At 38.7% G+C, this 12075-nt stretch overlaps 1 protein-coding gene across 4 annotated transcripts in view; it reads right to left on the bottom strand.

The window, feature by feature from the left end:
• The window catches only part of TRIO (trio Rho guanine nucleotide exchange factor), a 249264-nt gene that overhangs the window by 28565 nt on the left and 208624 nt on the right, over positions 1 to 12075 (bottom strand). For 3 of the 4 annotated variants that reach the window (XM_069853494.1, XM_069853496.1, XM_069853495.1), the window contains exons 35-37: positions 6471 to 6763; positions 4555 to 4725; positions 533 to 628 (exon numbers count right to left, since the gene is read on the bottom strand). In XM_069853494.1, the coding sequence (XP_069709595.1) occupies positions 533 to 628; positions 4555 to 4725; positions 6471 to 6763 (560 nt within the window). Of the gene's footprint in view, positions 1 to 532; positions 629 to 4554; positions 4726 to 6470; positions 6764 to 12075 lie in introns of those variants that run through there. The other variant, XM_069853497.1, reaches the window with a different exon arrangement.

The following is a 12075-nucleotide window of genomic DNA, read 5'->3' as shown; positions in this document are numbered from 1 at the left end:
ATACAAAATAGAAATTAAAATGTCTCATTCTCAAATTCAAAGCTCTTAAAATTTAGAATGAGCCTGGGAAATACCAGCCTCTGGTAACACAGGGCAGCCATGCCGCACTTCTCTGTAGTTTTCATAGCAGCACTTCTACTAATGCCAACAGGGTCTGTGTGGCAAAAGTGTCACTTATAATTTTTCAGGAAATCACAGAATTGCTGAGGGACCTCTTGAGACCATATAGTCCAATCTCCCTGCTCAAATACAGTCAGCTAGAGCAGTTTGTCTAGGACTGGGTCAAGCTGGACTTCGAATATGAAGGAGGGCCTTCCTGGAATTATCCATACATCCTGTTCTTGGTCAATGAGCATCTTCAGAAACACAGAAACTTTAAAACACAAACATTTAAAAAAGCTGACACAAATTCCTCATGATTCATTCATCAGCAAACATTAAAAAAGCAAAGAAGGAGGCACTAACATGCAAAATGATCCTTTTACACTTTTACTTATTTCATTTATCACATGCATCTATCAGTTTGTCTCACCATTTTACTTTTGACGAGCTCTTCAATTGCACTGACTAGTTCTGCAGCACTGGGTGTCTCGGAGCTGGTCGGCCGTACCAATAATCGAGACGACGTCTGTGCAATTACACAAAGGAAAAAGAAAGCCAGAGTTAGCCTGATACTCGCTTAAGGATCAAAAGAACTCCTTCAGTTCTCTGTCAAAGGTACCCAACAATGACTGTCAGTGTAGTAGAACACTAAGATCATGCCTTCCAGCTTGGGCAACTCGAACTGGAAATTTAAATAACCCCAATAGAAGTTAAATGCTGGGATCAAAATTCCTGTTCCTACATGCAATAGAAGTCAAGGAAATATCTTCCATCTTACCAATTATCACAATGTCTGACAAACAGCTATAAAAATCGCCTGAGCTGGTCCAGTGTACAACAAATGGTTTATTAACATATTTTAATGCTCATTAAACAAAGCAACAACGACAGAACAGTAACAGGAACCAAGAAGACTTGAAATAAAGGAGGTAGCATCATTAAGCTAAGAAAAAATACACCAGTAACTCGGGGGCATTTGCTTTTCTAAAGCAGTTGGGGTATACTGCCCAGATTTATAGGGTAAAATGAGCTCACCATTCCTTGTGCCATCCATTTTCCCCTGTGGGATGTGTAAAGCACAGATGATCTCTGGCCTCATAAGCTCTAAAATGCCAGTTTATAGATACAGCTCAAGGTAAAAGATGTTCACAGTAAAGGATTCTGGGAGAGGGCCATTAAATTCAGCCTTGGTAATTTGCAAACAGAGTTGTTTGCATATTGCATTTATTGTTAAATAACTGCAAAGTGGAAACGATGTGTGCTATGAACCTTGCTTCGTATTACAAACAGCACAGTGAATATCATCTGCAAATGTTTTCAACAAATTAGATAAGGAAATGGCACGTATAATGACTTAACACAAGAGATTCTGCTAAAAGCAAGGATAGGTGTAACAATGCTCCCCATAAAAAATATATATAAAAAAAAGAATATACAGATTTAGACAGATTTTAAGTAGTTCGGAAAGGAAAGTAGGGGTTGGGAAAGGAAAGGAAATGCAGACAACTTTAAATGGAAAGATACGGGAACTGAGCCAAAGCAGAGACAGAACACAAGTCAACATAATGCTGCATCAGAGTTTACAAAAAGAGAAAGCAAAAAGCAAAAATAATTAGTTTCATATTAACATTAATACTGCTTATCCAAAAATTAAATGCAAACAACTTGTAAACTGACATCAAATGCAAATCCATGAAGTGTGCAATGATTCTACTGAACAGAAGAATGCATGTTGTGCAGATGAGGTCTTATGGGAGAAAATGTTTCTGTCACTTAGTGGTGACAGAATGGTCTAACACATGATGCTTGCATGCACACAAAAACCTGAGCATTCCCACAGCTAGCATGTTTTTTAGACAGATGTATGCTCCTGACATCTGACTGCTGAGCAGGTTTTCCAAACCTGTGCTTGTATGCAGGTTTTCACTTTGGATATGGAGCTCAGCTTAGCCTTAAGAAACGCTGCCAGTGTTGGAATCAGACTCCAGTCAAGGTTCTTTCTCTCAGTTATTGCTCTATGGGAGCATATGGACTAGGACTTGTTATAAATTCAGAACCAGTTGGTTTCCAGTTCATATGATTTTATCACATAATATCTGAAAAAGGAGCTGCATAGATGAAATCTGACTGCTGACCTTCCTGATGACGTTCTCTGGGAACAGAATATACCCCTTGCACAGAAAACGGGGGAAGGTGGAGGGAACAACTGAACATGCACAGATGTGAGATTCCCCCAGATCCCACTGGGCAGAGAGGGAGAAACCCAGTGAGCTGCGAGCTTCCAGCATGGAGTGTGGACCAGAAGCCCTGGGAGAGGCAGAAATGCTTGCAGTGAGACCCAGACAAAAGCCAGGCCTCTGAGGTCACGGAAAGGAGGAGACATTCCTTGGAATCCAGAGGAGCCAAGCAACCCAAGAAACCACTGAGTGTGGCAGGAATGTGAAGGACCCCGCCCAGAAGGCAGACAACGAGGAATTTGTTTGCAAGCCTTTTATTAATCAGTAACTCCATCAATAGAGCCAGCTAATTTCTGCTGGGTAAAACTTTGCTCTGGCTTCTCACTTTTGCGTTCCAATAACGCACTTGCTTAAGGTACTGGAAATTGGTGATATATCTTGGTATGTGGACTTCAGGGAGGCACACAGAACCTCCCCGGCTGCCACATGAAGGGGGGCTCATGCCTCTCACCATGCAGTAAAACAAATATTGCACAAACACAGCCCATTGCAGAAGAATGACTATTTATATGTTTTGAAAAGTTATGTTTTAATATCAACTTTGCCAAATTTTAACTTCTCAGAAGCCTTCTCTAGAATACAGTTTAAGCAACTTCAAAAACTGTCCAAACGTGTTTTTACTGCAATGGGTGCATGTTAACATCTCAAGAAGTGAAATTAAAACGTGCTGTGGATTGAAAGCTACTCAATGCCTTTCTGTCTGCTGTGGTAAGGGTCTCATTTTGCAGCAGAAATACAAAAGCAAGCGGACACAAACTTATAAGCATACCACTTCACATAACTGTTCTTGCGGTGTAAAGAATACTACATAAGCAAAATTGTCTCTTCTCTGGAGGACTTTTAAAAAGACTGGCATATCAACTTCTTTTGTATTGTTGAAGGGACATGCAAATATGGCAGCTTATCAGCATGAACGTTAATGTATTTTCACCAACACTATTTTTATTCTATTTCTAAGAGATTCTTATTTTCTATCAATAAAACATTGTCTCAGGCCTAAAGGCAGGCCTATTTTTGCTTGTTTTGTTTCACAAGTATTTCTCAATATATTAACTCCCCAAGTCATATATCACAGTTTTTCAATTCAGGAATTAGTGCAGGAATTAAAATGCATATAGAGCACAGGAGCCAGCCATTTTGATCCTACAAATGATAGCTTCAGGGAGGAGCAAGATCCCCACTGAAAAGCAATGTTTTTGAAAGGAAGAAAAAATCCAGAAATAAGTAAGATCAGCCAAAGTCATCAATAACATCTGCACCACTGAGAACACTGAGTAATCAGCCACAAAATTAACTAACAATATTCAATGCCAAGGATTACAAAGGTTATAAGATTTAAGCAGCAAAACGGGAAAAAAATAGTAAAGCGCATATTTGGTGCACAAGTCCAGACTGTTCCCATTCTAAAAACCTCCGTTTCCTGGATTGATACTTGTCCCCTAAATGTCTGATCCAGGCTGAAAATGGGAATAGACCCTTGCAATGTATGAACAGCATAACATTTAAGGAAAATAGATTATATGCAAGTAAGGTCTCTTTGATGCTATTTCTATCTACATCCAGAATTTCATTACTGATGCAAAATTTTTACCCTCAATTTTAATGTACCTTTGTTTGCAAAATCCAGATGGATTATTACCTTTGTTTGGGTACTAACTTCTTAATACACCTTTTTCTTAAGCAATTAAAAAAAAAAAAAAAAAAAAAGGAAAAACCCAAGTAAAAAAAGCAGCAGCTTGGAGAGTTGATGTGAAGAGTTCCTTCTGCTAAGGCATGTACATAGAAATTTTGATCTGAATACCAAAATAGGCTTTGTGAACAGTCTATGATCTAAAAAGTTTATGTACAACTGTTAATTTCTCCAGATAAACTTTATTTGCACATAGCATTTTAACCTCAGTACTTAAAGGTACAATTATAAAATGTGGCTTCAAACAGATGTGAACAGGCCTGCAAACACACGAAGTGGTCCATTTCCATATTTAAAGTGCTAGTAGAAAAATTTCTGCACTTGTGTTTCTAAAATAGAGAAGCATTTAATTCACACTGCTTCCACAGGAAAATCTTTTAATGTTGTCTAAAGTGGCATAGTGATTACTTCTGTCTACCATAAAGCTGTATGATGTACTTTTCAGAGGCTTGGAAACAGAAGGAAGATTTGTGCAAACAGAGGTTATTTCAACATGCGAAGCCTTTCCCTGCTCTCTCCTCCTACCTTGTCATCCTGTGAGTCGGGCTGGAGAAGACTGTGCTGCTGAATTGCCATTGGAGGAGGAAGCGGTACAGCATCTGCTCCCTCTTCGCCTTCCTCCTCTCCGCAACTCTGCATGCCTGAAGAGGATGACTTGGAAAGAGTTCCACTGCTCAGCCCCTCATTCCGACCTCTCTGTAAATAAAATCACGACAAAAAAAACCTTGGTAAAATCAAGCTCTGTTACCTTCTCTAGAGCACAAAGCTTGTTATCACAAGCTTGTATTTAATAAGTCTCTTCTGTAGATTCACCTCTCTCCCAACAAGTCAAAATGAGCCCACAAACACAGCACAGCTCCTCAGCAGAGAAAGAAAAAATCAGATGCCGAAGATAGTTTTCAGGTTTTGGTAAAACCAGATGGATTCAGATACTGAGAAGACAACATTCAGCTTGAAATTTACTACAGGAAAGTTTTGTGAAAGTGTTTTGTTTGTTTTCCAAGTCCAGTTCTGTAAAGAACTCTAACTTAGAAACTCAAAATGTACCAACCCTCATAGCAAGGCTTCTGAAGGACATTGAAGAATCCGGTGGGTCTCCTCCAACCTGGTTATTCTATGATTCTATGAAGTAACTTGTCTATTATCCTTTCTGCCCCTTCCCCTTTAAAGCAGTGAGAGATGACTGCTTGTATGATTTTTATAGCTGTATCGAAAGACAGTCCTTCCAATACAAGGAACTATGATTTCAACTAGCCAGTTTAATGTAACTGAGTTCACAGGATGATTTAACTATCTTTAAAAGTAGATAGCACAGATTGTTATTTTTTTTTCCTATTAGGTTTTCCCTCACTCGCAGAACTGCAGAATAACAGATGCTCCCAAAACAGTGCTACAACTGCGTAACAAGGGTCTCTTTCCACAGCCTGACATTCAAGGACAGAGACCAATATTCCTTCCTAAAACCACATGTCCCAATTCATCATGCTTCCAGGTCTCCAGTCTCTTCCCTCCCTACATTTACTGTATAACTTCACTGACGTTCCAGGCTTGCAGCAGGATACGTCCAGAGCAAGAAAAAAAGAAGTACTAATTAATTTGGTGTCTGAGACCAATTTCTGTACAATAAATACCAAAATCACTGCTCAAATTCAAGCCAGGTAAAAGGTAAGAAGTGTATACCATGCAAGCAGCTCTGCCCTTGGAAGCAGTAAGATACCATTCATTTCATCTGGAACTATAGGTTTGCAAGAGCAGACAATGTGACTGTACTTAACTGGAGGCAGGCTGTGCTCATAGATAAGTTCCAGGCTTAGAAGGATGAGCACAAGTTTGTGGAAGGGTGGGCACAAGTTTGTGGAAGGCATCCTCAGTGGCAAATCTGGAATAGTTCACAGTTTTCTTCCCTCCAATTAAGGCTGCCATATTTATTATTTGTCTAATGGTAACTAGCATTTGATTTGAAGGACCAGAAATTTTTATGTGCTGTAACTCTTGCTCAAGGTATAAATACAGCAGTTAAGCAGCTCCCCCGATATCTTCCCATCAACAACAAAAAAGGAAAAGAAATACAAAATGACTTGATGATTCCCAGAACACCTTTACTCACAAAGCTGCTTCCCTGAGTGGGATAAGAGAGCAAAGCCAAAGAACATTTTATTTTACTCTCCTATTTCTCTTTTTCAACTAGAGAACATTCTAACTTTTTTTCCTTCCAACTAACTAGACTGTTAGCTTTACTAACACTCTCAGTGCAGAAGGTCACAAACTGTGCCTGGCAAAGTATTTACGTGCAGTACAACAGTCATTAAGAATGAGCATATGGCACATGTCACTTTGTTCAACTGCTGGACAGTCAACTGAGGTGATGAACTTAATGTGACAACATTTAGTTCTTGGAAAAACATAAAAAAAAGTCTCAGGAAGCTGCTCTGAACACTTACCTCTTCAACAGTTTCATCTTGTGGAGTCGCTGCACTATCATCGGAGTCCTTCTGAGAGCCTGCATCAGCACTTTTACGAACCTCTCTACTCTTCTTATGCTTGTGGGCCAGTTTTTTGACATGCCCGTCTGCTTTTCCACTGCTGAGACGCCTCACAGGACTGGTAAGCCATTTTCTCAAAGTGTTGCCAGGACGCTTGGGGCCAGGGGAGCTCTGTGCACCTATCATGTGGGGCTGAAGCGATGTTACTGAAGCAGGAGGACTGGCGTCATTGCTGGAGACTGAAAGGGAATCTGGAAAAAGAACGAGGGGAACATTTTAAAGCTGAAACTCTGGTAAGAAAACAAAGCAAATGATCTATGAAGCAATCAATATTGGACTGAATTTACAGGAGAATTGACCAGATTACCTCGAAGTAACCTGACCTTTAACACCACCACAACTACCAGTGTTTATGCTGCATGTGGCCACCCACACATAAGCACCAGTTATATGCCTAGAACAAGCAAGCATTCATTAACTCACTGTGCATATCTACAATCTCATTTGTAACTCATACCCAGCACTGCTGATACTTATTTGATAGTGGACTATACTTTCCATATGTTACCTAACTTTATGGAAGAATATGCTTGTTTTATTTTTAATGTATATTGCTTAGAGCATGGACACGAAGAGTAAAAATAATTGCCTTAATGAGACAAGTAAATTATTTTTCAAACACCAAATTTTATTACAAATGTTCCAGTTACTTTCATTATTTATTGTCTAGTGCTCTCTCCTATCCTTGGTAAAGAAGAATCCAGAAAAGGACTTTTGTTTTTTTAAAAAGGCACAGAACATATATGTTAAAAAAATACTTCTGCTCAAATCTTAGGATGAACAGTACTGCTCAACATGGTAATGCCTGAAGTTCTGTACTCAAACTAAGGATACACTTTTCTCACGCAATAGCTAAATGTGTGTACTACTTTCCCACCTAGGCTCCTGTCACTTGAACTGGACTGTAACCTTGTGATAAATGCTCACTGGTTAGCCATTGTGAGACTACGTTTCTTTTTTTTTTGTCATGCAGCACAATGCTTTCCCCTGCCCCCCAATCCAATTTCCTAAAACCACACTTTTCTAGGGGGACACATTCTTGTAACACCACTCCTATGAATACAACCTAACACCAGGGTATTAACAAAACTCTCCTGGGTTGTCAAATATGGTTTTTTTGCCCATGTGTGCTCTTTTGTAGATAGACAGTTTATATAAAGATGACATAAGTAATCTTCTGTTGAATGTTTCCACTGCTGGGAATTAAATGCACTGCCTGTGTTCCTTCTTGAAGCTTGACATAGATGTTCAGGTCACTTATTCTGGCAGCTTTTCCTTAAGACATGTACAGCCAATCTGACCAAAGGTAGTTTGAATTTTGTAGAACAATAATATAGTCACACTGATGTAGCATTACAGTTCATTGTAAACACCCAAATGCCTTGGATCTACACACAAGAATGTGAGCCTGCTCTGTTTTCATAGCATGTTAAATGCAAATTATGGCTTTGAACTGAGATGGAGAAAGAGACAAAATGTGAATATAATAAGTTAGGACTTTTAATTTTTCATTCACTGTTCAAGCTGTTCCAAAACGGGCATTCTTTCCTTGGAAATGAAAATTGTGATCTATCAGGTTGTTTGTCAATATTTTTCTCTGTTCTCTAAAACCCAAATGGCACGTGACTGTTTAGATACATGCTAATAACTCCTGCAGCTTATACGGTACAAATGCATACCTAATAATTGCTATTAACCACCACATTTATCATGCCTCCATAAAGCTGAAGAGAAACAAATTTTATAAAGCATACTTTTAGTCCAACAAGCTAGTTGATAAAACTTTAAAGTGAGCCAGTCACAATCAGGATTCATCTACAGAATTATCTTTCAGCCACAGCTGTAGCCGTGCTGCACATAGGTAAGGAGATTTCCTATGATGCCATTAAGCTCGTTTCAAGGCTCAAAGTAATGGGTACTACCAAAAAGCAGATGCAGAGCTACACTCATCAGCTTTGTCTCCAAATCTTGGTATAAGTGCTACAGAATTACCACACTATTTTCTTGTTGAAGCAGGAAACATAAGGAAGAAATTAATTACCTAAAACAATGGTTTTCAAGCTGCCTTCTGAGTATCCCTCAAGGCCACTGGATTCCTGCTTAAGGGTTCTCAGCTCATATACACAGATATAAGAAAAGCAAGCCTACTAGCCATCAGCATCCACGTGACAGATTTTTCACTTTTTTTTTTTTTTAAAAAAAAAGAGGTCTGCTAATTAAAAAAACTCCAAACAAAACTCACAACCATCTGCAAGCTCTCCACAGGAATCCAAACAATCTCATATTAAACCTCTGCAAGAGGTTAGCTTGACTGCTCTTTCACCGAACTCAACTTTATCTTTATTGTAACATGCATCTTTTGTTTTTTAATCAGGTACCTTGTTTCAGAAATCATAGCAAACAGCAGCTGATGGGTATTTCAATAAATAACCTTCTGGCACTCTGCTAGTGGAACACAGAAAAGAAAACAGTGCTGGTGCTCTTGTAAATAAGTTTCTTAAAGCACAAACTAAATGCTTTGCTGTCAAGACTCACAAGCCTGGAGATGTTATAGTCACTCAGCCAAGTTATGCTTTCATTTGTATATATTTTTCATCCCAATAATGGTTCATACAAGGTCCTTTCACACAAATAAAATAAGAGCATATTTCACTTGTTTATTAAAAAAAGCAATTAAGCCTTCACAGAAGTTCACCCTGTGCTTTTTTGTATTTTTATATCTGTTGCATTTTTTCCTTTAAGATTACTCTTTTCTAAAAAAAAAAAAAGGCAGTATGGTGGTGCAGTAAGTGACTGCATAAGATTTACATAAACATGCCTATCCCTAAGTCTGACACATGCCTGCAGTCAATAAATCCATTTTTCTTCTTATAAAACCTGTGGTTCACCTCCTCAAATTCTCACCCATCCTTCTGACAATCAGCACTTACTGACTACCAAATTTCTTGTTAAACTTAATAGTACAATGCAGAGCCCCTGAAACTGTGGGAGACAAGTATTTATGTCTGTCTGCATTTTCGCTCTGCCACTCCTCCTCTTAACCCAAGCTGGACCAGAGTTTGTGGGCAGAAGGAGGGAAGAGAGCAGGAAGAAATACATACACTCTGCTCAAGTGGAGAGGATCTAAGAGACAAAACAATGTTAGCCAGACATGTTTCACAGTATGTACTTTAGCCATATCCTCCCACACAGCATTAGTTTTCATTTGGCATGCAGCATGTAACTGCTTCTCATCTTCTCTTCTGCATAATTTAACATGAAGTACTTATTGAACTACTATTAGGGCTTCAGGGAATCATAAAAGTGAACAAAGTGTAAGCAGCACACCAAAGCGATAGCGCTGTTCCACCTTGGTCTTTAAAGCGTGAAAGCATTGAAGGAAAAGGAAAAGCTTAAAATTAATGAAAATAATGCATTTCCATAAAAGCATCTGCTTAAACATCAAATTTTATTTAAAAAGGCATTAAAATGATAGGAGGGTGGAGGGGATGTTTAACTTTACCACCATTAACCTGAATGGAATACCAACCCAGCAGCCTCTTCAGAGTTCAGACCTGATTTTCCACCCCTCCTTAAATTTGCAGAAACATCGTTACAACCTCATAGCTCAGTGTTAATACTGACTACAAATATTCCATGCCAGTATTTTCCCAGTGAGACTCTTAGCCATCCATTTTCCCATCCCAGCTGACTGAGTTAAAATTCTCTAATTCTTACTCTCATCCGCTTCCCCAGGAGACCAGTTACAATAATAAAGAAGTCATGAAAAACCCTAGGTGCTCAAGTTCCCATATTTATATAGAGGCATTGCCAGATCCAAACATTATGGGATATCAATATCCCATACAGGCATTTTCAAGAGCACAGAAAGACATTTCACCTCACTATGAGAACAGCCACACGGGTGTGTCTAATTTCCCCTTGCCCTATCACTATATACTATATAATCAGGGATACAGACTTGGTTTGATTGATTACCATGCTTGGGACTGTTTAAACTAAATTGGCTTTGTTTCCTTTATGACTACATAGTAAATTGTTTTTCTAGGGTTGCTCAAGAATATTTTATCACTAAAACATGCAAAGAGGAAAAAGGATTATTCAAAATTAAACCAAGAACAACACAGACCTTTAGAGCCAAAACAGATGGAATAAATTTGGGGGATGCTAACCCCAACTGTGTTTCAAGTACAGTAAACTTTCTAGTGAGGGTCAGATTCCCTTTAGAAAAAGACAAATGCAACAGATGGCCATCTTGGAGAGCAAAACCCTAACACGCATGTAACTATCACACAAAGCAACACCAATCCAACAACGAACCGTTGAATTTAGTAGAGTTGCTATTTGCTTAAGTATAGACAGCTTTGTAGTTCAATAAAGTATTTTAAAAAATCTAATGGATGGGCTTTGTTTTATAATTCATAGCCACAGTAAGAAAAGAAGGCATTTAACTCCCATTTCCCTCAAAGTAAAAACCACATATGTTGCTCTGGTGGTGAGGTCAGAGAGTTCACTGAGAGTCCATAAATATATTTTTGAAGTTAAAGAAAAAGGGCAGGCAGCATGGGTTCTGACCCCCTCAAACTGGAAGATAAAGTTACCTCCAACAAACAGGCAAATTTTTAAAACTGGAAGGGAAATGGGAATTCTCATTCTACTCCCAGCTTTCTTAGCACTAGAAACATGCACATCTGTGATTAATAAACTGCTTTTTTCCCCCTAAAAAATAAATCAGTCATGTTATGCTAGTTGATGACTTGGAAGACTCTACTTTATATTAACTATTTCCACATTGCCAGTTTCAGAGTTTTAGTGTTTACAAGGAAAGCAAAGGGCTACAATAAGCCTGACTGCTTTACCTAGGGAATCAGACTGGGTATATTTGATGCTGCCTCTGCATCACCTAAACTGCAAATGCTGCAAAAAAAAAAATCCAAAACCAAAAACATTTTATGACCTCCAGACTATGAAACAGAGATGGGGCAAGGAGTGAAAAACCAAGCAAACCAAACCTAGTAAACTCAATTGACATGTCATACGGTCACTGCAGAGTTTAAGGACCATGGACTTAAGGGACCAGAGCAGTCAACATAGGACAATTAATCAGCTGATCAATAAGATTTAATGCAGATATGTAACAAATGTTTGGGGAGAAGAGCCGCTTGTTTGTTCAAAACAGATAGCATGATCTATGCTGTTGCATTTGCAAGTTTAATATATAAAGTGGAAACAGCTACTGTTCAGTGATATCCCTACACACATGTCCCAACGTAAGCCAAGTCAATGTGCCATCAAAGGAAACAAAACTATTTTACAAGCATCTAACGACAAAAGCCCATAGACGGTCATCATTTTTTATTAGATGGGATGGGGAAAGCCTGAAAAAGTAGTGTGAGGTTTATTTCATTCATGGACACGAACATGCACAGCTTCTGTCTGGGAACTGCTTTTGAAGTAAGAGGCTATCAATCTGCCATATTCAAGACCATTCAGATACTTTAGT

This window comes from Phaenicophaeus curvirostris, chromosome 3, assembly GCF_032191515.1.
Source record: "Phaenicophaeus curvirostris isolate KB17595 chromosome 3, BPBGC_Pcur_1.0, whole genome shotgun sequence".
NCBI lineage: Eukaryota > Metazoa > Chordata > Aves > Cuculiformes > Cuculidae > Phaenicophaeus > Phaenicophaeus curvirostris.
This window is presented reverse-complemented; position numbering and strand designations above follow the sequence as displayed.